This window comes from Plectropomus leopardus, chromosome 3 (genome assembly GCF_008729295.1).
Source record: "Plectropomus leopardus isolate mb chromosome 3, YSFRI_Pleo_2.0, whole genome shotgun sequence".
Lineage (NCBI taxonomy): Eukaryota > Metazoa > Chordata > Actinopteri > Perciformes > Serranidae > Plectropomus > Plectropomus leopardus.
This window is the reverse complement of record NC_056465.1, coordinates 34953890-34978423: the sequence shown is the minus strand read 5'-3', so window position 1 is coordinate 34978423 and position 24534 is coordinate 34953890. Positions and strand designations below refer to the sequence as shown.

The 24534-nt window shown below is 38.0% G+C and overlaps 1 protein-coding gene across 1 annotated transcript; it reads left to right on the top strand.

The window, feature by feature from the left end:
* The first annotated feature begins 690 nt into the window (after nt 1-690).
* Nucleotides 691-23943, top strand: slco2a1 (solute carrier organic anion transporter family, member 2A1). The gene is made up of 15 exons (XM_042483704.1): nt 691-870; nt 9370-9507; nt 11410-11572; nt 13088-13300; nt 14417-14515; nt 14610-14749; nt 15577-15649; nt 15775-15939; nt 17058-17262; nt 17584-17585; nt 18800-18948; nt 21463-21626; nt 21781-21845; nt 22710-22830; nt 23458-23943. Exons 1-15 carry the CDS (start codon nt 811-813, stop codon nt 23576-23578), a joined length of 1878 nt encoding a protein of 625 aa, XP_042339638.1. The 5' UTR covers nt 691-810; the 3' UTR covers nt 23579-23943.
* The last annotated feature ends 591 nt before the right edge of the window (nt 23944-24534 follow it).

The following is a 24534-nucleotide window of genomic DNA, read 5'->3' as shown; positions in this document are numbered from 1 at the left end:
TTTGACTAATAGGGTTGTGTACTTTGTCCAGCATTGGCAAGCCAAGGTCGCTTTATCTCTACAGCACAATTCATACAACAGGGCTATTCAGAGTGCCTTACAGAGCAATAAAACATAAAAAAACATAATAAAAGATACAGATTTACAAATAAAGAGTACAGATATGAGATATAAAAGGCCAAACCAATTACTAAATGTTTAAAAAGAATAAAATAAAATAAAAGGCATCATTAAAAATAGCAAAAGTGCAGACCAGAGGTGCAAAGATTGTTTCTGGGTAGCTTATTTATGTTTCATTTCTGCCGATAAGATGCCAGTAAATCTTTCACACTGGACCTGTAATTATGTAATAAATGAAAGCCTGCAGTGACTCTCAGGTTGAGTTCATTCATTAGTTTCTTCTCATTAGCTTCAGACTGAGAGCCACATACCAAAATTAATGAAGCTCCGCGTCCGTCCGAGCGGCCGGAGAACAAAGCGGAGCTTTAACTATTTCATGTTCAAAAAATCCCCCTCAGTGTTTCCTGCATCACGTCGTGCTGTCGCTTTAAACATCACGATCGACGCCTGAGGTCACGCTCTCACAGGTGTTGCACAGGCACGCGCGTGACTCAGCCAATCAGCGCGGGACTGCGTGTTCCCAATTCACAACTTTCAAAACATTTGCGCGTGGGGCCGTGGGCTGAGTCCAATTACATCACCGACGGTCATAAAACGGCAGAGCAGCTCCTAACAAAGACAACCTCTGACAGGCTGCTTCCCACCGCACGAGCTGAGCGGAGCGCGAGCCGGAGGACACGAGCTGCACTCATGGACATACTCGCGTACAAAGAGATGAAGAAGCCGCGGACGCTGTGCTGCAGCATTAAGGTAGGCGCGAGCGCTGCAGGCTGCAGGCTGCTGACAAACGTCTTGTTTTAACCTGCTCGTTGTTTATTTAAGAATCAGCGCGAGGTTTATTTTTAGAGAGCTGCATAACGTGACACTGATATTAATGCTGAAAGTAACAAAAAAAAGTGATTTCATGGTGTTTTTTTTTCTTTCTCTGAAAACCTGAGAAGTTTCCGAAAAGGAGCTTTCACCTCAGATCAACAAGCTCTGTGTCATAAAGTCGAGGTGCTTCTGCCTCCTACCTCAAAAAGTTTTTTTTATTATTATTTTAGTCGCCAATAATGTGCTAAAACTTGATTTGCCTTTTTTATATGGACCTTATTTAACCAGGTAATATTCTCATTGAGATCTCGAATCCTTTTTTTCACGAGCGACCTGGTCAAGAGATCAGCAACGTTGAGACACGAAGAAAAGAAAGTTTTTGTTATAAAAAAAAAAATAATAAGAAGAAGAAAATAGTAAGTGAAAAATATTGCTGTTACCTCACACTATTCAGAGCAATAAACTTATTATTTTCACTTCACTGGAAGAAATACTCAGCTATTTTGAGTAAAAGTACTCTGTTACAAGTAAAAGTCCTTCATTCAAAAGCTTACTTAAGTAAAAAAAAAAAAAAATCAAAATATACTTAAAGTGCCAAAAATAAAAGTAGTTATACAGAATGATGCTTTTTGTAAAAATAAACATCTCTGGGTTATAATAAATACTACAGCCAATAAAGGTGGAGCTCTCTTTAATTATTTCATACACTTTTGTATAGTTTAACCCTTTAGTAGTACTTGTCAGAATTAAATAGTTGTATATAATTTTGTTTCAGTAATATATAAAGTAAAGTAACTGTCATCTGGCACAGTCAAATAAATGTAGTGAAATTAAAAGTACAATATTTGCCTCTGAGATGTAGTGAAGTAGAAGCAGAAAATCCCCACTACTTTAAAATTATACTTAAATGCAGTACTTGAGTAAATATTTTTCAGTGTTTAAAGGTTATTCACAGCCTAGCCTTAATGGCAAGTTAAAAATTGCATTTATTAAAAATGAAAAAGATTACATTTCTAGGACTTAAAGTTATATTAATAATGAATAAAGGTCTTGCAACCTCTAATGTGAAATTATCAAATACATTGTCTGAGCAACTGTCCAAACCCCCAAAATATTTCATTTAAAGTCTTATAAGAACAAGAAATTCTCATTTTTGAGAGCCAAACAAACGAAAGAATGTTTGGTATTTTTTGCTTTAAAAAGGCCTTAAATCAGTTATCGAAATAATTCCTATCAGTCAACTTATTATTTTGGCCGAGACATTAGTCGTTCTGCCTCAGAAATACTTTGATGGAGGGAAATTTTGACATGTTTTTGTATCACTAAATCCATCAGCGAGTCAGCTCTGACAAAGGTTTATGTGTGTTGGCAGCCGTGTTGGGTTCAGAGTTTGGTGCGCTTCCTGCACCTCTGGCTCGGATTTTAAATTTCTCACTGACGAGCGGCAGAAATGCAGCGTGTGAGTGCCAGGAGGAGCTCTTGTATATTCAGCGTATGGTAATAATGGGAGAGAAACAGTTTGTTCCAGGGTGTGAGTAATAATGAGGCAGAGGTCCATGTTGCTCGCAGCGTAACTCAGCGAGAAATGACACGTCTTCTTCATTGGTGCTGTGATGTGTGAATGAAGCATGACTAACACACCAATGCTCTGTGAGGAAGGAGGAGGCCACTTGAGCAATTCCTAAATTTCCAGGAGGTGAAGGGTTGCTTTGAAATCTGCAGGGTGTTTAAGGGCTTTCACACAGAATGCGGTGGGTCCGGTTACTGCAGTCCTCCTCCTGTTTATCATCTCAAGTCTTTAGAGTCGACTCTGCTGAATCCAATATGTACAAATATAGAGCGGGCGGGGAAACAGAGCGGCTCATCGCATGATTCAGGCTGAGAGTTCGCAGTGACTTCTGCGCGGTGTGAATGTGCCTAAAGTTCAGAGCGATGAGGACGTATATTTACACAGTGGGAGTAGTTCAGAGCGAAAGCAGCGGGTGGAGAGTCAGCGGGCGTTTCTGCAGGTCGCTCCTGCAGCGTGGAGAGGTGGAAGCAGCAACTCAGGAGCCAGAAGAAAGAGTTAACATTTCTGCAAACCACAAATATGTTCAACATTAAAATGATGTATATGAGCTGACTTTGTCATCAGAAGGTGGCGGGGACACCTGCCAAACTGCAGACCGCTGTTTGAGACGAGCGAGCAATGAAAGCGTGTGTTTTTTAGGAACCTGTCGCTGCGTTTTCAGCAGCTTTCCAGCACAAATGTTGTTTTAGGGTCCAGTCGCTGCATTTCTAGCAGCTGCATTTCCAGCAGATTTTTAGTCCCCAGACCGGTGTTTTGTAGTTTTTTCAGCGGCTTTTCAGCCCCCATACCTGGGTGTTTTTTAGGGGCCCACTGTTGTTTTTCCAGTCGCTTTTTAGACACAAAACATGGGTGTTTTATTTTCACGACCTGTGGTTCTTTTTCTCGGGGCATTTCAGCCTGTAAACATAAGTGTTTTTTAAGGGTCCAGTCCCTGCATTTCCAGCAGATTTTTAGTGCTCAGACCAGCGTGTTGACACGACGTGTGGCTCTTTTCCTGTGGCTTTTCAGATCCGAAACATGGATGTTTTGTCGTGAGCCGTGTCTCTTTTCCAGCGGCTTTTCAGTCCCCATACCTGGGTGTTTCTTAGGGGCCCACTGTTATTTTCCAGTGGCTTTTTAAAAACAAAACATGGGCATTTTTAACAACTTGTACTTCTTTTTCTGGCGGCTTATCAGCCCTTAAACAAGGGTATTTTTCAGGGGGTCAGATGTTGCATTTCCAGCCGCTTTTTAGTCCCCAAACAGGGGTGTCGCAACCTGTAGCTCTTTTTCCTGCTGCTTTTCAGCCCTCCAAAATGGGTGATTTTTTTAGGGGGTCTAACACTGCATTTCTTGTGGCTTTTCAGACTCCAAACATGGGTGTTTTTCCGGTGACTTTTTAGCCCCTTAATAAGGGCATTTTTAGGGACGTGTCACTGTATTTCCTGCAGCTTTTGTCCCCGAAAGTGGGTATTTTTGGGGGGCCTGTTACTGCATTTCTTGGAACTTTATAGTCCCCAAATGTGTGTTTCTCAGGGGCCAGTTGCTGCATTTAGAGCTGCTTTTTAGCCCCCTAACATGGGACCTTTTTGGAGACCTATGTCTGTGTTCCTTTTGGCTTTCTTGCCCCCAAACAGAAGTTTTTTTAGGGACCAGCAGCTTTTCAGCCCCAAACATGGGTGTTTTTGGGGTCTCTTTGCTGTGTTTTCTGCAGGGACAGTGGCATGAAAGCAGTTGTTTTCCACCACGACATTATTGCTCTCCCAGTGGGCATTGTGCCCTCAAAATCAGGTATTTTAAGCCAAAAATCTTTCCTCATAGAAAAGGTCATGTATTGGCACGGACATTTTGGAAATGGTTTGGTTCCGAAATTTCCAACCATAACCAAGTGGTTCTGTGCCTAAACCTAATCAAGTTTAAACATATCTGCTGGATAATAAGATGAAAACGTAATGTATCCGTAGCTTGAGGAATGGTGCAGCTCCAGCTCTTTCTTCTGGTGATTGGGTTGGAAGCAGAGAGGCATCTTTTAAATTGTGTCAAACTGTGACGACAGAGCTCCTGATTACTGTTGGCGTCCTGTTTAGCAACAAAAGACACCAAGGGACCAAATCACTCAGCACTCAGCAGAGCCAGTTGTTCAGCATTGTTTTCATCCATCTTTTCCTGACAGCAGTACAGGCTGTACAGCGCTTCGCTCTTTATTTGCTCACTTTCTTCAGAACATTTTGTTTGTTTTTTTCACTCGATCTGCTGTGGGCTGCACCTCTCAGCTGGCACCCAGGTCACCAATCAGATTCTCTTTAAAGATTTTTCTGCCGACTTCTGAGCCAAGTTTCTGCTCAGGGGCACACGATGATTACATCCTGAAGAGCGGGGCGAAAAATCTTGGAAAGCTTGAATTCTCTGCACACCTCGGTGCGCCTGAGCGGGGCTGCAACGAAAGATTGTGATCATGACTAATTAATCTGTGGATTATTTTCTCGATTGTTTGTTCTGCAAAACAATGGAAAACAGCCTGTCACAATGTCCTAGACCTTCGGTGACTTCATCAAATGTCTTGTATTGTCCTTTTGTCCATTTTCTCCTTTTTTGTGTTTTTTTTTAATTATTTTACATAAATGACGGTTCATAATTATTATTAATTATGCCCACTTTCTCGACCTGCTCAAATCCACCCTCCACAGCCACCCTCTACCCCATGGCACGAGTCATTAAAGGGGAAAAAAATTCAGTCATACAAAAGAGACAAAATAAACACATTCAAGGAAGAAAAAAACAGTTTTTAAAGAATATGCATGATTTGATTGACACAGTTTCAGGGTCAGGAGAGAGACACTTTGCACCCGGTGTCTCAGTGTCAGATTAGGAAGAGACACGGTGTCTCATGTCAGCTGAGGGAGGAGTCCTGACAAAGGTCAGAGACACACCGTGTACGCGCCCGCTGTGCCTCTGACGTCTCGGCAGCGGTTGGGACTGCAGTTTCTCAGCTCCTAAATGTAGGTGTTTTGCTGTATTTTCAGCAGCATTTTAGGCCCCCTAACATAGAGATTTTTGGTGACAGGTCACAGTTTTTGTCACTGCTTTTCAGCCCCCAAAAATGTGTTTTTTAGGGGCACATCGCTGCATTAGCTGCAGCTTTTTAGCTCCCATATGTAGGTGTTTTTTAGCGACCTGTAGATCTTTTTCCTGCAGCTTTTCAGACCTCAAACATGAGTGTTTTTTAGGAGCCCATTGCTGGATTTCCTGTGACTTTATAACCCCCAGATGTGTGTTTTTTAGGGGCCTGCTGCTGCAGTCATATAGTTTGTAAAGTGAAAAAACAGTAACGCAATACAACAACCAGTGTCCACTGTCCTAAATTAGTTAAATTTTGCTGAGCGACTCAAAAGATAAGTGTCCTCACTTTGGAAGATATTTATTTTCACCTGCTTTGTGCTGCAGGACAAAGCTCCGCTTTGCAAACCAAGAGATGTCCTAACTTCTGTGTCCACAAAAAACATCATTCCTGCTGAATTGCTTAAAATCAGAGAAAGTGCTCGTTTGATCACAATGCTATTGTGCAGCAACTTTTTTTCTGTTGGCTGCACAATGAAGGGAGTCGATTCTGTGGCGTTACTTTCTTTCAAGTGTCCTGAGAGAGTTAGCTTTTCCTTTATTTCATTTTTTTTTGACCCAATAGGTCATTATGTCCAGTTTCATAGCTGCAACACGTGTGTCTGGAATAAAACCATTTGAAATTAGTGTGCAGACTTCCTTCGATTCTTCCCCTCGCAGCAGGGTTGAAGGCTGGGACAATAACGTCCAGACAGACGGAGAGTGTTCAAAAAGGATAAATATGAACATAATCCACCGAGGATCCGACTCTGCACAATCGCTTTCCTGCTTGCAGACATTAAATAGGCTTAAAGCAGTTGCATTAACAGTGGGGTTAAATATTAAATCCTGCATCTTCAGTGTGACATGATGTTGACAGATTGTTGTGCTTCTGCTGCCTGTTTTTTTCCACATTTTATAATACTTTATAAATATCTTATCAAAGTTAAAACACTGCAACATCCTGTCATCAGGAACTGCTTAATGACAGGATGTTGACCTGCTGTCATTAAAACTAATTGGGAGCAATGAGGTTTTGCAGTTTCTCAGGCTAATTGTGAAATTTTGTGCTTTGACGGATTATGTGTTATCTAAATTATTATGTGTTAAAGCCAAATATTCAGAAAGCCATAGACTTGTCCCTGAAAGATGATGTTTGTATCAGGCGTTATCTGCAGTAAAAACATAAATCCGACTTCGTTAAAGGCTTAAGTGGATTTTAAGTTGACCCAGAGCTGTGGTTAAAGAAACAGACGCAGACCTCTAAATTTTGGTTTGAATCTAAATCGCATACAAAAGAAAGTCTTTGCCTGCTCGAGCGAATGGATCCATTTGAGACAAAACGAGGATGAAATACTAGCAACAGTGTGAAAGCGTCTATTGTGTGCGCGCACAGAACATAAAGCCAAGCTTTAACAGGAGCATTAACTGTTCTGAGTCAAACTCACAGTTTATTCTCCCTCAGTCGACCTGGCAGCCGGTAAACAAACTGAAAGCCTGGATTTATCTCTGTTTTCATAGCTGATTCATTCCTAATCTCAACACGCATCCCCAGTGTCATTCGTGAATTCGTGAACCCCCCCTCAGCGAGGTCAGTGAACGCCTCCTGACACACACCTTGATCTTTTTCACATCGAGTCCAAAAAGACAAAATCATGCAATCAGTCTTCAGTCGCACAGTGAGTCCAAAATCTCATCACTGAAACACAGATTACATTTCTCTGTTGGATCCGTGCTGCTTTTAGTTTTTTAGGAAAACCAGAAGAATTACTGCTCGGGTGCTACTTTTTGTCAGATTGTGAAAAACTTTCATCAAAACAGCTGCAGAAACCAGAGGTGGAAAGTAACTTAGTACTCTAAAAGTACTCGATTTGTACTTTCATGAATTATTTCCTTTGTATTGAAAGAACAATGTCAGACAGCAGCAACAAATGCAAACACTTTGACAACGTCTGGAGCTCAATCTATAGATTTGAGCCACAAATCACCCAAATCGCAAATTCCTCGTGTCTTATTTATCATGTGTCTTTGTTTCTGTCTGTGTATATGTATGTGTGTGTCTGTGGGTGGGGAGAGGGAAGGTGAGTTTGTGTTGGTTAGTTACAATATCTTGTGTGGTGACAGCTGTATATGTCTGCAGTGTATTTATTAGTGGTGGTTGGTTATTATTATTATTATTATATATCATTATATTATTAGTACTTAATGAGTCAGATAAACAATATTTAGAACAGATGTGCTTTTACAATAAAAATTGAGAAATCAACCCAGGGTGAGGGCAAAGTACCTGCAGGAAAATACCCCGACTCACACTTGTAGTGGTCATAGGTGATAAGTGAGAGGAATTACTTATGAATGAGTCCATGTTGTTTTTTAGGAAAATCAGTGTATCTGTTCATAGAACTTTGAATGTAATAATTACATGTTTTATATTACTAATTTTTATATATTGCCACTTTTCACACCTTGTCCAAACCATCTGTATAAGTTTTAGCTCTTTAAACGTCGACTCGTGTTTTGTGTTGGTGAACGCGACACAGACCCGATGTGTTGGTACTTGTCGGTTGTGCCATGTGTTTTGTGAAGCAGCTGTTCCTCGCTGCATTTTACTGCACAGATACACTCATAGTGTGTAAGTCTGCACTTTGTTGGGTGATTTGACGTCAGCTCAGTGTGTTTGTGAGGCCAAAAAGCACCAAGCAAGTTGTGTTCAATGCAAATCCGGGACTTTTCCGAGACGTCACATTTGACATGACACTGAGATTCCTCTGAATTGTTTGTTGGAACAGTTCAAGCCTCTCGGGAGGAAAAAGCTTTTGGCTGTGATCTGCTTCTGTGTGCATGCAGCCAAGCGGCTCTTGCAGCCGAAAACTGCACAAAAAATGCACTTGACACTTGACATTTATGACTAAAACCCAGGGATACTTCTGCAAAATGACAGGAGGACAGGCCAGTTGCTGTGGCCCCATACGTGTTTCTAGGATTTTAGGAGATTTCTAGGATCTCGGGACGTTAATAGGATTTTAGGACATTTCTTGGATTGTAGGATTCTTGTGGGATTTTTAGACAGTTCTATGATTTTAGAACTTTTCTCAGATTTAGGATATTTGTAAGGTTTTAGGACATTTTTTGGATTTTAGGATGTTTCTTGGATTTTAGGACGTTTCTAGGCTTATGGGATGTTTCTTGGACTTAAGCAAGTTTCTAGGATTTTAGGAGATTTCTAGGATGTCACAAGGATTTTAGGACATTACTGGGATTTTAGGAAGTCTTTTTTTATTTTAGGAGATTTCTAGGATTGTGGGAACATTTTTAAGAATTTTAGGATGTTTCTAGAAACTCAGGACGTTACTAGGATTTTAGGACATTTCTCAAATTTTTAGCACATTTCTAGGATTTTAGGATGTTTTTGGATTATAGGACTTTTCTAGGATCATGGCACATTTCTAGGTTTTTACGATATTTGTATGATTTTTGGATGTTTTTTGGATTGTGGGATGTTTCTGTCAGGGATCTTCCACTGGCATTTTTTGATAAACAAACTATTTTGATGCTGTTTTATGTACTCTGACACCTTTACTAAAAGTACAAAAACAGTTTGCAGTGTGATTCTCTTTATTTTTATTGTGAATTAGAAAATGATCGGGGGAATCACCCGGCAGATCTGTCCCGCAGGCCGTAAATTGAGTGTGAATATTATAACCTCTGTATAAACTGTCAGAGACTGAATCCTCCTCTGTGTGTGTGTGTGTGTGTGTGTGTGTGTGTGTGTGTGTGTGTGTGTGTCCCAGCTGTTTGTACTCTGTCACGGCCTCCTGCAGTTCTCCCAGCTGCTGTACAGCTCCTACTTCAAGAGCACCATCAGCACAATCGAGAGACGCTACGGCCTCAGCAGCTACTCCTCAGGAACTATTTCCTCTCTCCATGAGGTAGGAGCCAACAATAACACAACCTCACGCAGCCTGAGATCATGATAGCTTTATTTCGAGGATACCGGTGACAAAGGCGGGATTGGAGACAAGCAACAAATCTGAATCACACTTCCTGAACTGAAGCCAGACTCAAGCATTTTGGAACGCTTTTATTACAGATACGAGGGGTCAAAGAAACGGTCAAATGTGCCGTATGTCTTTTTTTTTTTTTTTTTTTAATGCTCAAGTGGGATTTAATCATACAGATAAATATTTTCCAGTGGAGTTTCAAGTATGCATGACCAGGGGTCACTTGTTGCTAATTAAATCACGATGTTGACGTTGCTACCTTTAGGGTTTTTGAATCCTGGGAGCTTTTGCAGCTCCCAGGATTTGGCTGCACTCTGAGCTCTAATTTGATTTACGAGATCTGATTTGATTGTGTGATATTTTATGAAAACAAGTTCTCAATTTTGCATCTCCTTTTAGAGTTGTTGTTTGGAAAAGAGGTTGTTCTTGATGAACCCACAGATAATTATCACCTGTCTCTGCAGCTCCTCTTAGAATTACAGTTTTAAAAGCATCTCTCAGCTTCATTTTTTTTTTTTGGTTTTATGGCCCATTACTATTTTTAACAACTTCACAGTGCACTAAAAACACTGTGGGGCATTTAGCAACTAAAGCGCCAGATATTTCTCTCAGAAGTTGATGGAAACCAAAAACAGAGCAACAATAAAAGTGAATATTGAACATACATCCATCAGGTGGACAGAAACATGAAAATGAATGAATGCTTATCTTGCTAAAAAGCTTACAACATTAACAGAAAAGGTGATGATATACATACATTATAACATTTCTGTGTTTAGTGCTGATTTCTACTCTGGATATGCATGATTTATCGATTAGAAACGTTGCTGAAGTAGAAATAATAGTCAACAACATTCACATTTCAGTGGTGTTTAAAATATGATTTGGTGACTTCGTATAAAATGGCTCTTTTTATTATTTTGCCTCAATGTTAAAGAAATACTTAGTTCCCCCAAATGATAACTTATACATCAGGTACTTGCCCTGTGTTATGTTGAATTTATGAAGAAAACTACTTTTTTTCATGCCTCCACGATAAATAACGATAGTCTAACTTACATATTTATATTTGTGTTATGTGTCGCTTTCAAATAAACATTAAATAAATAAAACAGACAGGTCTTTCTGAGGGGAAATTCGTCAAAAAGAGAAACTTATCAATGCTCTCTTCAAAGCCAGACTCCACTGACAAAAACAGTTATTTTACATCAATGAACACAACAGCTGCTGCAGGCTGAAAACCCAAAAAACGAGCTGACCGAGGCAGCAGCAGAACAGCAGCTCCAGTGTTCAGCGACGTAAAATTACTAATTCTGTCAGTGCAGTCGGGCTTTGAGGAGAGCGTTGATTGAACTTTCCATCCAGTTCCTTATTGGAAAGAGCTGTTTGTTGAATGGATAAATTAAACTTGGATTATACTTCACAAATTGTGTGTAAACCGATACTTTGATGCAGTTTTGCTGTTGTTAAATGTGAACCCCTCCGGCTTCCATTTGTAAAGAATTTTCTCATTTTTTTGGATGCTTTGTTCACCGCGGAGGCATGTGGGAAAAAGTTTTCCTCATGAATTCACTGTAACTCAGGTTGAATAATTGACACACAAATGGTCCTTTGGGAGGCGAAGTATTCCCTTAGTTAAGAACTGTGCCTGGCTTATGTGCACACCCCACTAAATATGGATTACAGTGCAACTCTTACCACTTCCATATTTGGTTGTGAGAGTCCATCAGTAATGTTGGAAAACTGTGAGACCTGCAGCTTGATGCATGAGGTGTGAAATGATTGATTCCTCTGGCTCCTCTCTGAAGCGTTTGTCTACGTCTCTCTCAGATCAGTAACAGTGTGCTGATCGTGTTCGTGAGCTACTTTGGAAACCGGGTCCACCGGCCTCGCGTCATCGGAATCGGAGGACTCCTGATGGCCGTCAGCGCCATGATCCTGGCCTTACCTCACTTCGTGTCCCAGCCCTACGAGTTCGACTCTGTTTTGCACAGTAAGACAAAAGACCTGAATACAAGCGCCAAGCTGCTTCGCCGTCTCCACTGGCACCGCCGCGACAGTTAGTGTGACTCAGTCCAGAGCCGGGGACTCGTGAATGTACAAATATGTCACTGCAATTTATGAGACTTTACTCAAGGGTTCGTCCAGAGCGCCATCTTTTCAGCGTAGGCTCCACAGCACTCAGCAGGAGTCAAACCAGTGTCTGCAGTCTGTGCTCTGCAGAGAAACTGTGTTTTTAGAAAGTCTTGTTGTTGCTCTCCAGCTGAACTTTTCATAAATCAGAAGGAAATTCATAATGTCCGTGCACTCGCTGAAAGTTAAGATTAGATTCACCTCCAGGGCATTTAATTTGTCATAACAACCCCCCTCTTTTTTCATTAAATGGATAGTTTGGATTTTTTAAAGTGGGTTTGTTTGAGGTACTTTTCTGCAGTCAGCGCATTAGCTGCAGTAAATGTCAGTGAGCACGCTCCCAGTTTGGAGAAGCAGACAGGAGCACCGACACTGAAGCTAAGCAATGTACCGCAGTGGACTCAGGCAGCAACAAAATGTATTTCAGCCACCTAAAAAAATCAAAATCAGTTTAAGTGACTCTATATTTAGTGGTGGATGAAGTGCCTGCAAGCCACACTTGAGAATATATTTTGAGAAAATGACTATTGTTTAAGTTAACCCTTTGAGACCTGGAAGACACCGCTTTTTTTCTGCTACTTTCAGTCACCTTTCACAAGTATTTAAACATTTGAACCCTGAGCAAATTGGTGCAATTAATTTTAAATAAAACCATGAGGATAAAGGCAATTAGCAACTTCATAAGATTTGTTCCACAAATGGCAAGAGATTAGTAGATGCCCTCAAAAAATAGGGGAAAATGTCAAGGGACAATTATTCATAATAACATTTTAAATTCTGTTACAGAATTATTATAGTTTTTAAGCACTTTTCCAAGGTCATTTCTGTTTTTAATTAATTAATTTTACTATTTCACGGGTAATTTTCTGGTACATTTTACGTTTTTTTGCTCATTTTTTGGGTCTTTTTTTTTTTTTTTTTTTGCCTTCTTCCCATGTTTTTCAAAGAAATCAAGCAAATTTCACCCAGGTCTCAAAGACTTGAGTGTTGAAAGTAAAAGTACAAGTTCGTGCTGGTAATAAAAAGCACGAAGTCAGAATTTTGAGGATTATGGTGTTTATTTCTTTGTAACATACACCACCTTAAAAATGGGCCGTTTACATTATTAACAGAAAAAAGGTCTTCTCCAAACTGGGTGTGTGCCTCCGTAGTTAACACACTGACTGTGGTTAGGATCTCATGCAACCCTCTTTGAAAAAATCCGGACTTTCCCTTTAATTTTGCCTGCAGAATAAATACCTTGGTGTGTCAGTGAAGCCAGAGAAGCTCCAGGAAATTAAATAAAAAAGTTGAACATGCATCTGCTGGCTTTTCATTAACTTTCTCCCCCTCTCCTCCCCTCTCTGTCCGTGCATGACCACCTGCTGTGACCCAGACCACCAAGACATCTGCACCCTGCAGAGAAACTCCAGCGAACAGGAGTCATGTGGCCGCGACGAGACGAGGCGTCTGACCGACACCAACAACCTGTGGCTGCTGATGGGCAGCGCTCAGCTGCTGTTCGGCGTGGGCTCGGTGCCCATCCAGCCGTTTGGGATTTCGTACATAGACGATTTTGCTGGACCTGCAAACTCCCCTCTTTACATAGGTGAACGGCCTGAAGTTCAGAGGACTGATTTGTTTAGATAAAGAGAACACAAGCTGAGGTTCATGCTGTAATTCTACGTTATTCTGCAGCCTTGATGATGCAACTGGGAAGAGTTTTACTCGTATTTTTTGACCTTTGAATTTAAAGGAAGTTTAAAATTGAAAACTGACTTTTGTAGTGCGTTTTTAGTCGTTCAACCAGTCAGAGCACTTTGACAACATGTGTCACGTTCACCCATTCACACATATATTCATAAAACGGTGGCTAACGTGAGAGGTGCTACTTAGTTTTGATACATTTATACAAAATCACCAGGTTCAGTATGTTGCCCACAGATACTCCAACATGCATGCTGGAGGAGCTGGGGATCGAACGCCAAACTTTCAGTTGCATAACAACCCACTCTACCTCCTAACCCACAGCTTTTTTTTCAGATTTTAAGGGCCATTTGTGCATAAACACCAAAATGAACCTACACAAAATGTCGATATTTTGTCAAATAATGCCAGTGAGTTTTTAGTTTTGCAAATAAGGAAAAAGAGATAGAGGTGTCGTAATTGTGAGGTCACACTTTGGCAACAATTATTAAGCTGTTGGGATAAAACATTATAGTATTAGTATTAATAAATAAATACAGCAATAAATAAATAAATATGGAAATAAATGCAAAAATTAATAAGTAATTGCAGAGTTAGGATCTTCTACCTCATACACATACAAAAACATTTAATGTGTTTGTAAAAAAATTATAGAAATGCATTTATAATATTTATTTGTTTATGTCCTGTATAATTATTAACTTTTATTTTTTGTCCTCATGTATTTATGCATTTATCTACTTTTCCATATTTGTTGCAACATTTATTTTTTACATTTATCCATCTATCTATCTATTTTTTTCCATATTCATTTTATATTTATTTAAGCATTTACTTTTTTTATATTTAGTTTTTGATGCATTTGTTTTTTTCTGTATTTATTCATACATTTGTTTACATTTTGTTTCTGTATTTACGCTTTAAAAAATTTTTTTTTATTGATGTCATGTTTCATCCTCCACATAAAACAGCTGAACAGTTCTTCAGAAACTCACAGTTGATTTTTGTTTATTCGCAGCCATCCTGTTTGCAGTGTCTGTATTTGGGCCTGCCATTGGATACCTGATGGGCTCAGTCATGCTGCGGATCTATGTGGACGTGGACAAAATTGGTTTAGGTAATGATGCAGTCTTTATGTTTCCATCCATCCAAAAATGATTTTCCAGACAGTTTACAGCAGGAGAGACTGTGTTCACTGCTGTTTCCTGCAGGAGCTGAACAGGAGCTGAGACAGAGCGATCCCCGCTGGGTCGGGGCCTGGTGGATGGGGCTGCTCATCACCTCCGGCTGCCTGTTTCTCACCTCCATCCCTTACTTCTTCTTCCCTCGGAAAATGCCCTCAGAGCATAATGTAAGTCACACTCTCGCAGAGATCTTTAAGGTCAAATCTGCCCATTTCATGACGTGTTTCTCATGTTTTACTGACACCTGCTGGCTGCGTGTCCGCACTGCATTTTTACTTTTCCTCTTCTTCACTCATGAAGGCGCAAGAAGTTTTCACAAGTTAGCATGTAACTCCAAATTATAACTGACATAGATCACATCATTGGACAGATTTAGATTCCCAAGAACTGACTTCAGCTTGTGAATTTTTCTTTGACCTTTTAAAAAAATCTGCAGAAAACATTAGTCATAGATGAGGTAAAGCCAGATTTTATTTCCCACTATTTTGTGAAACCACATTTTGGCTCTTGCAGCTTTGTGTCCGGGACATGACCTGGTTAAAAACTTCTAAAGTTTCTGTTGATTTTTTTCCCTTCAATTTATGACTTTTAAAATCACAGCTTTAAGAAAATACAGATTTTTTTTCCCCAAAACTTACAATTATATTGCCTGTGTTGCCAGTTAAATTTATTTATTTATGCATGTATTGCTGTGTCTGCATGTTAATGAGGTAGTTAGGCCCTCTGCATTTATGTCTTTATTTACGCATTATTTAACGGTTTTATTAAATTATTAATTTGCATATTTAGTTGTTTATTCCTGTTTATTCAATTTATTCCTGCACTTACTTTATACTTATATATTTTTTATTTGTGGATTTACTATCTACATTTTATCAATCTATACTTTTGTCATTACTTGTCCTCCATAGATGTATTTATTACACTCTGAATATATGCCTTCATACATACAGTTTATCCTGCATTTTTTTCTTTTTCTTTTTTTTTTTTGCAGGTGATTGGAAGTGAAAGTGACATAAATGATGACTTTAACAGGCGGGATGTCTCTTTACTTGATTTCCTGAAAAGTAGGTTTGTCGTATTTCGAGTGCCCAGCCTGTTTTTTAATCGTTAAATAACGGAGAGAGTTTTTACTGCAGTCATTGAAGTTTCAGTGTGGTAACCGGTGTGTCTGTATGTGACTGTGTGTCAGTGTTTCCCAGGATGTTTGTCCACCTCCTGTTGAGTCCTCTCTTCCTGATGCTCGTCCTGGCTCAGTGCTGCTTCTCCTCGGTGATCGCAGGTCTCGCTACGTTCCTCAACAAGTTTCTGGAGCGACAGTACAGCGCCTCGCCTGCCTACGGCAGCCTGCTAGTAGGTAGGTACAAATATAAAGACGTCAGAAAAAGATCCTCTTAATAGATTACTTTTGCCCTTTCAGTCAACTGCTTGAAATCAATGTCAGCTATTAAATAATTCAGCTCATAACGTGCAGCGTGGTAAATGTATTAAAACCATTTTTATGAACTCTATGGAGGTAAAATAAAACAGTCTGTTAAAGTCATTTAATGGACACTCTGGAGGGCTTCGGCCAACTTGCACCATGGTCACTTTCCAAAGAGCGAATTAGGTTTTTACCGTCATCATCAAGATTTTTTGGATGTTTGAGCTTCCTTTTAAGATGCCTCTTTGCAATATTAAATGTATTTTTAGATTACACCTGTCGGTTATGTCAAGGTGTGGGACAATAGACTGTATAAAAGAACTGGACGTATAGTCGCTTAGATAGCAAGTTGTCAATCACAGGGTAGCCAAGCCCTAAAAAGCATATTCTGCATCATTTTCTACTTAAATCCGAACTAGACATATATATATATATATATATGTCCTTTGGGGTTTCTAGAGCCCGATCGATATGGTATTTTTGAGACCAATAACAATTTTATAGAGGAAAAATTCACTGATATAGTGAAATTTGAGCTGGAATGAAAATAGATAATTTCTATGTGGATTGTGCACTAATTTTGCACCAATATGACTATGCAAAAGTACTCAGAAGGCTGCTTTCTAAAACAAACAGTTTTCTTATTGAACATAACACACAAACAAATAAAAGACTAAATAAATATACGTCAGTACTGTATGTGTTCAGCGTCAGTCTTCTCTGAGAATTTAAATAAAGAATATAAAGATAAAATACACATCAGTACTGTATGCTCTTTGCTGACCATTTAAATAAAGAATAAATACAATAAAATAAATTATCAGTTATTATTATTGTTTTCTGCATTATAGGTCTGTAAAAAAAGTTTTCTTATCGGAAAAACATAAAAAAATATACACAGATGCTGATATGTCTGTGAAATATTATTTTTAACCATCTGAGGTAAATATTTAACTACATTTTCCCCAAAACACCTAAATCTCAGGGCATTCCCATAAGCAATGATTACCATCTTTATCACCTTGAGCTCACGGAGCGGTTCGTGTTTCCAGGTGCTGTGAATCTGCCTGCGGTCGCCGTGGGGATGCTGATCGGCGGCGTCATCATGAAGAGGGCGAGTCTCTCTCTGAAGACCATCCCACGCTTCTCCGTGGCCATGCTGACCGTGTCCACCCTCCTCTGTATCCCGCTCTTCTTCATGGGCTGTCCCACGCAGAAAGTCTCCGAGCTCAATCATTACCAGATGGGACAGTTTGGGTGAGTCAGGAGACGAAAGGAGACACATATTTCCAGAGAAATCATGTTTTTGGGTTTTCCGTCTGTCCCATTCTTATGAACACAATATCTCAAAAACGCCTAAAGGGAGAATTTGACACAAAAATTCACTTTGACTCAAGGATGAACTGAACAGACAGTGGGAGTCATCGGTGAAAGGTCGAAGTCACCGTGACCTCGTCTTTCTTATTCTTGTGATGGCGATACGTCAAGAAAACCTTGAGAAAACTATCGAGACTAATAAATGACATTATTATTTTTTGATTTAGAGGTAAACTGTCCCCTTAAACACTTCACAACAAGGAGTTTTTTTGTTGTCATTTTCATTTTATAGAGTGGAAAAAAAAGTAATGGCCATATTAACTTCCTTTATTTGCTTTCAGTTTTAACTAAATATGTATTTGTAAATCCAAATTTCACTCAATGACATCGAGTCAAAAATGTAGAAAAGGAAAACAAAACAACAACAGAAAGATGTTACTAACAAGAGGTAATACTCTCATAGATATGATAAAAATCCTAACAAAAAAACAGAGTAGGTAAAATAATTTCATCGATCAATTAGGATTATTTAAATGTAATATAAAAAAAATATATAGAAGTAAAGATTGAAATTTTCAGGAGATATAAATGGATTGATTTTAAAGAGGTTCCGTATTTTGTATTTTGAGTTTGTTGCACTAAAATTAGAAGCAGTTTTTCAAAGTCGAGACCTGACTCGTGGAAACATGAAGTCAGTGGAGCGTGTCTGATAAAGCCCATCTGAGAGACGGAGCGATTCTGAGAGGTAATACGGTGATTTTCCAGAAAACGCTTTATAGATGAAAAGATTTCGGTGAATATCACGTCTTTCTCGGAGAGAAGACCACCCAACCCGGTCCTATAAAGTACAATGATGTGAAGCACAGACATCACTGGTAATAACTCTCCAGGCAGAGCGACAGACTGAGTCCAGAGTTTAAATATTCAGAAAACATCATATTTGAACCTTTGTGACTTTTAGACAACAACAACAACAACAACTAGCTGCAGACACAAAGTACTTATCAAATGATCAATCAGATTTGATTTGTAAAGCACTTTCTAAACAAGCAAATTGCAACATAAAGTGCCCCCCCACACACGCACACACACACGCACACACTAACACACACATACATACATACACACAAATGCACAAGCACAGAAACACATAAATAAAAACAAGATTTTATCATCAATTAAAGTACTAAAAAATAGGAGTGCTATAAAAACCTATAAATACAAAAAATACAAATAAATACATAAACAAATAATTAAATGAATAAATAAACTTATAAATAAATTTTAAAAAATGTGTACACAAAATACTCACAATAAGGAGGTAAATGACTGAAAAAAAGCACAAAATGAAATAATATATAAATATGTTAGAAATAATAAAAAATACAATACCCCCTCTGCCAGAGGGAGTTAAGTGAAAAGCGAACACACGCTAATGAAACATGGACTGCTCTTGTTTTTTGTCGTCCCTCTGCAGGTCTCTCGCTCGGGTGCTCCTCTAACTGCTCGTGTCCTGCCGGTGCCTTTAACCCCGTGTGCGGCTCTGACGGTGTCGAGTATATCTCTCCCTGCCATGCGGGCTGCACCAACTTCACCAAAGACCCCAACAACACCCACAGGGTTCAGGTCTGTGCCTCCTCTTCATGGTTTCCACCCAAAGAATAAATATACCTGCAGGTTAGGCTGTTGTATAGTGATACACCTTTGAACCCTAAGCAGACTGGCTTGTTTTATTTTAAAAATATAAGAGGAAACAACCCAAAAACTATCAAATAAATAAATAAATAAATAAATAAATAAAATAAAATTATATATATATAAAAATCAATTTTAAATAGTAATAAATAGTAATAGTAAAACATAAAAATTACCTGGTGTAATTATGATCATTACACATATTGATTTTCCCTTGATGTTTTCCTTAGCTTTTTAAAAATAATAACAAATTAGATCTTTTCAATTATTGTAATTTACCATAGATTTCTTAACAAGTTGATCATTGCCCTTTTTCCCCCACGTCTCTGAAAGAAATTGCACAAATTTGCTCTGGGTTGAAAGGTAAGTATGCAATGAATGAGATAACGCTGTCATTAAAGATGTATTTGGTAACATTTTAGCCATATTCGCAGGTACTGTCACTGCCTCCACACAGTATTACATGAGACAGTCCACTCGTCCATTGCAGAGCCATGTTCGCAGCTCTAGTCTTTTGGCAATGGGAAAGCAGTCTGGTCTTTTTTTAACATGTTTTCCGCATTGAAAAAAACCTGCATACATGCACCAATTTTGTGTGGAAAAAGGGAAGGCTGCAAGATTTTTGTAAATGCTGTTTGAGTCACCACGAGGCGGCAGAGATAGTGACAGTTATAAAAACAATCCATTTTTGGTAATATTTGCTAAAATCTTGAAAAAAGATACCGCACCGCTATTGCTCATCACACTTCATTGATTAAAGGTGATTATTAACGTTTCCCCAAAAAAGTTACCTACTATAGCTTTAAGTCATACTTTTTTAATCTGTGGAGTATTTGTGCAACATTGCACAATAAATCATCAGCAGTAATTAGGGAAATTACCTGATGCAGAGAAATCACATCAGATAGGAATGCTTGATAAGTTTATTAAAAAGGAAAAAAAAGAATACATCTGATTTGTTTAACAGCTGGAAAAGATTTTTGAAGTGGATCATTTCCATCTATAATCTTGTATAATTTTCTCAGTGAGGGAATAAGTGTTTGGTTCTTGTCCTAGCACAGGATCTGCAAAGTGTCTGTAAGGGTGTAATTAACCTTTAACTGTGTCGGAGCAGAGCGCTGCAGGGAGCTCATACGCTGCATAGAGAGAATCCGCTTCACAGGGGGGGCCTTCAACTTTAAACATACAGGAGGTGACTTTGCCTTAGATGCCTCAACTTTGTGACAAACGATCACACATTTCATATCCGCAGTGATATAAAGCAGCAGTGCTATCACACACAGTGTCTCATCATCAGAGAGGAGCTGTAGGAGGCGCAGTCAGACCTGACAGAGAGACGCTCTGCCGCTAACAGGACACCAGTGGCTCAAAATCAATCCGATCAATGCTTATTAGTCACAAAGCATATAGGAGGTGTTTTAAGGGGGACAAAACGTCAGGATTTAGACGTCACAGCTTGTGAATAATCCTCCTGTGGGTGGATTGTGTGACTGCTAACAGAGAATTAGTCAGTTTGAGCCCAAAGTGTAACGCCGCAGCACAAACGAGGCAGTGAAGGCGTCAGCTAATGAATTAATCCTGAAAAGTCACAACATAATTACTGTCGTTTTTCCTGTGTCCACAACTTTAATTCATTCGGGTGCTAGACAAAAATTTTATACATTTACATAAACTCTTTATGTATTTAGATTTTTATAGATACCTATGGAGTTCCTCAGGGTTGCTGTTTTTAATGAATAACATGTTCAGGTTTCTTTGGGGTTGGGTGGGAGTAGAATTTTTCATACCAATGTACAGAAAACATTGTTTGACAGAATCAATTTTTAAAAAATACCCTAAAAATACCTCCAACCCCCCTTTTTATTTATTTATTTTATTTGTAATGCAACCTTGAGTTCTTGAAAGGCGCTATATAAATCCAATGTATTATTATCATTATTATTATTATATTGTTGTTGTTGTTGTTGTTGTTGTTGTTGTTGTTGTTGTTGTTGTTATGTTTAGTGTAGAAAACAAGTTTCCAAAATATATTTTTCGCAGATTAACTTATAATTTTTCAAAAAAATCCTATTGTTTCTACTTTTGTATGTGTGTGCATATATATTATATATAAAGGTAATGCAAGGCTAAAGCGAACTACACTGTGGTTGCATCGCCACCACTAAGAGGCTGTAAAGCCATGTTCTGTTTTTTAAGACACATAAAGGCTTCACATCTCACAGTGAAGTATACATAAAGTACTGACGGATTTTATGTCATTAAAAAATGTGAAAGCCTCTTCTATTATATCATATAAGCTTCTCTTTTACATACTTGTATTAAATTATATTAAATTCTTACTGAAATAAGTATCATAGCAGATGTAGTACAACTTTAAAAAAATAGGGAAAAAGTTGTTTGCACAGGTTACAACAACATTAATATGTGTTTTCTTTCTGTTTACAGCTTTATACTCACTGCCGGTGTATATCTGGGAGTCAGGGTACTGCCCGTCCAACTCCCTGTTCAAACAGCTGCCCACATTTTCTTCTCCCCGCCATTCTTGTCATCTCTCTGGCGGCGCTGATCGCCTGCCTCACCCACAACCCCATGTACATGATGGTGCTCAGGTACGGAGGGATGACAGAACATTACAGTTGACTCACTTTGGTTATTTTCAGATTTAATTAAAAAATACTACAGTTAAAAAATGGCACAGTGCATCGATAGAAAAATGCAGACTTTATTCTATATCCTTTTAATTTCTTTTCATGCTCATTTCAGATGTGTTCCCGCTGAAGAGAAGTCGTTTGCTATAGGAATTCAGTTTTTACTCATGAGAGTATTAGGTAAGTCAAACATAAGTACTGTTTGTGTGTAGTGCTATACTCATAATGATCGTATTAATTATTTTAATAAGCCTCCCAATCCCCGGGTGTCCTCCTATCTCACTGTTATTATTTTGAAACTCAGCAATGTTCATTGCTGTACGGAGTCCCAAAGCGTCGATTTAATAAATACATAAAAATAATAATAAATAAATAAAAAATTATAATAAAGAAATTCTAGTATAAATACTTACATAAATAAATTGTGTAAATTCTATAAATTAAAAAAATAATTATGTGATATTTTAAGAAATTATTAACTTATTATATATATATTTTTTTTTTTTTTTACAGAATTCAAATAGAATAAAAAGTGACTTGAAAAGTGGCATTAAAAAAATAAAATGCGACATGAAGTAAAAGTGTCAATGAGCCATTATAAATGAAAAACACACACTTTAAATACTTATTTAAAAATAAACATTTCCATAAAAAAAAAAAAAAGAATTTCGAACTGAAGATTAGTAAAGAAATAACCCAGTCAGTTTCTTCTGAGAAATTATATGTTTTTATAAATTATACATTAATTTTAATTATTTATTTAGTTAATATTGCACTTTTAATGGCTCTGTACAGCTGGGATGTTTGGCTGCTATTTGGTGCTGCAACAACAGTTATGGAGCGTACTTATACTTAACTTTAATTTAAATGTAAAAGCACTTTTAAGCAAATGTTGGATTGCCCTCTAGTGGCTGTAGCTCTGTCATATAGTATGGGGACAGAAATGTGTTTACATACTCTGTGTGTGTGTGGTGTGTGTGTGTGTGTGTGTGTGTGTGTGTGTGTGTGTGTGTGTGTGTGTGTGTGTGTGTGTGTGTGTGTCAGCCTGGCTTCCTGCTCCGGCTCTCTTCGGGATGGCCATTGATACATCATGTATCTGGTGGAGACATGTGTGCGGAAAAAAGTATAGCTGTGGTTACTATGACAACAACATCTTGAGGAACCGGTAAGTAAACGTATCACTCAGAACACAAGTTATATACATACATGCAGTACATCCTCATTACTGTTGAAATACTTTATTGATCTTAGTCGCTCTGATGCCAGCATAGAGAATTATCACAAGTGGGAATAAGTACAAGCATAAGTACAAGTATATGAAAACATATATAAATACAAATACATTAATATTAACCAATTAGCACAATATGTAAATATTTAAAAATAAAGTGTTTAGTATGCTGAGTATATAAGTAAGTAAAAATATAAATATAAATACAGTAATAGACAATTGGCACTTTACAAAATTACAATATGGATTATGTGCTGAGTGTGCAAAATATAAAACTGCTTTGTGCTACAATGCAATGTATAAAACAATTATGCAAAAATATAAATATGCAAAGCTACAACAATGAACAACAAACATAGACAGAAGCAAGAATAACAGCTGGAATAAATACAATATATATATATTTTATTTTAATAATTTTTTTAACTAATGTACAGTGTCTTTGAGTTCCTTTTGGAAGCTCTTTAAAAGTAATATATTATTATTATTATTACTATTATTACAAATAAAATATGTGTAACATGCTAAGGTGTTTTGACTCTACTTGTCTGCCCTCCACAGGTTCCTGGGCTTACAGGTGGGTTATAAGGTCATGGGTATCGTCCTCCTGATGATGCTGGGGTGGAAGGTGAAGCGGACCCAGGAGTACAGTCTGGAGAAGAGGCCTGAAGGACTGCTGTGACCCCGCTGAGCGTCCCTGTCTACCCGAACCTCTCTGTCTCCGAAACAGTCGAAGAACGGTGAGCAGAACAGAGCCGTAGCCAAGAAAGGCCGTCACTGACCTCAATTTCTGCAGGCCCGCCTCCATACCTGGTGCTTCACTGGCTGCAGTGAGGACGTACATTTTCCAAAAGAGAAAATGTCTGATTTTTACGGCTGCTTTAGAGCGTATGATTGGACTTATTCTGGCACTGTGACCCACTTAATACAAGTTAAGAGAGGATTGCTTAAACACGTCTCTTGTATGGAGAATGAAAAATGACTAAAGTATTGATAAATAAATTTATGAATAAATAAATACTGGAATCCATTAATAGAAATAAATAAAATACAGGGATACATATGGAAACGAATAAATAAAAGAATAAATAAATGCTGAAATAAATTCAAAAATAAATAAATTTCTATTCCCTGTATTTATTTCTTTCTTATTTATGCATTTATTCTTTAATTTTTAAACTTCTGTATTTATTTATTGATACTTATTGCCATTAATCAGCTGCCATACTTTTGTGTGGCACATGAATACATTGACAAATATGGAAATAAATAAACAAATGTATAATTAAAAGCAGGGTTAAGTAAATTGATTGATAAGGACATAAATAAAAGAATGAATTAGTGCATGAATTAATAAAAATGAAATATAAAAAATAGAAATACTTTGATAAATGCATAAATTAATAAATAAAGTTGACAACTTAAGAGTACATAAATAAATAAAATAAATGTCTAAATTTTATTTCTACATTTTTGTAAACTACAATGATTAATTTTGCATTTATTTATTATTTTATTTATTTATTCCTTTATTATTTTATACTTTTATCATAAAATGTATTTACTGATACGTAGTCATTTTTCATCCTCCATACTCTTGTGTGGTACCTCACAATATTTTACATGTATCTGAGACGT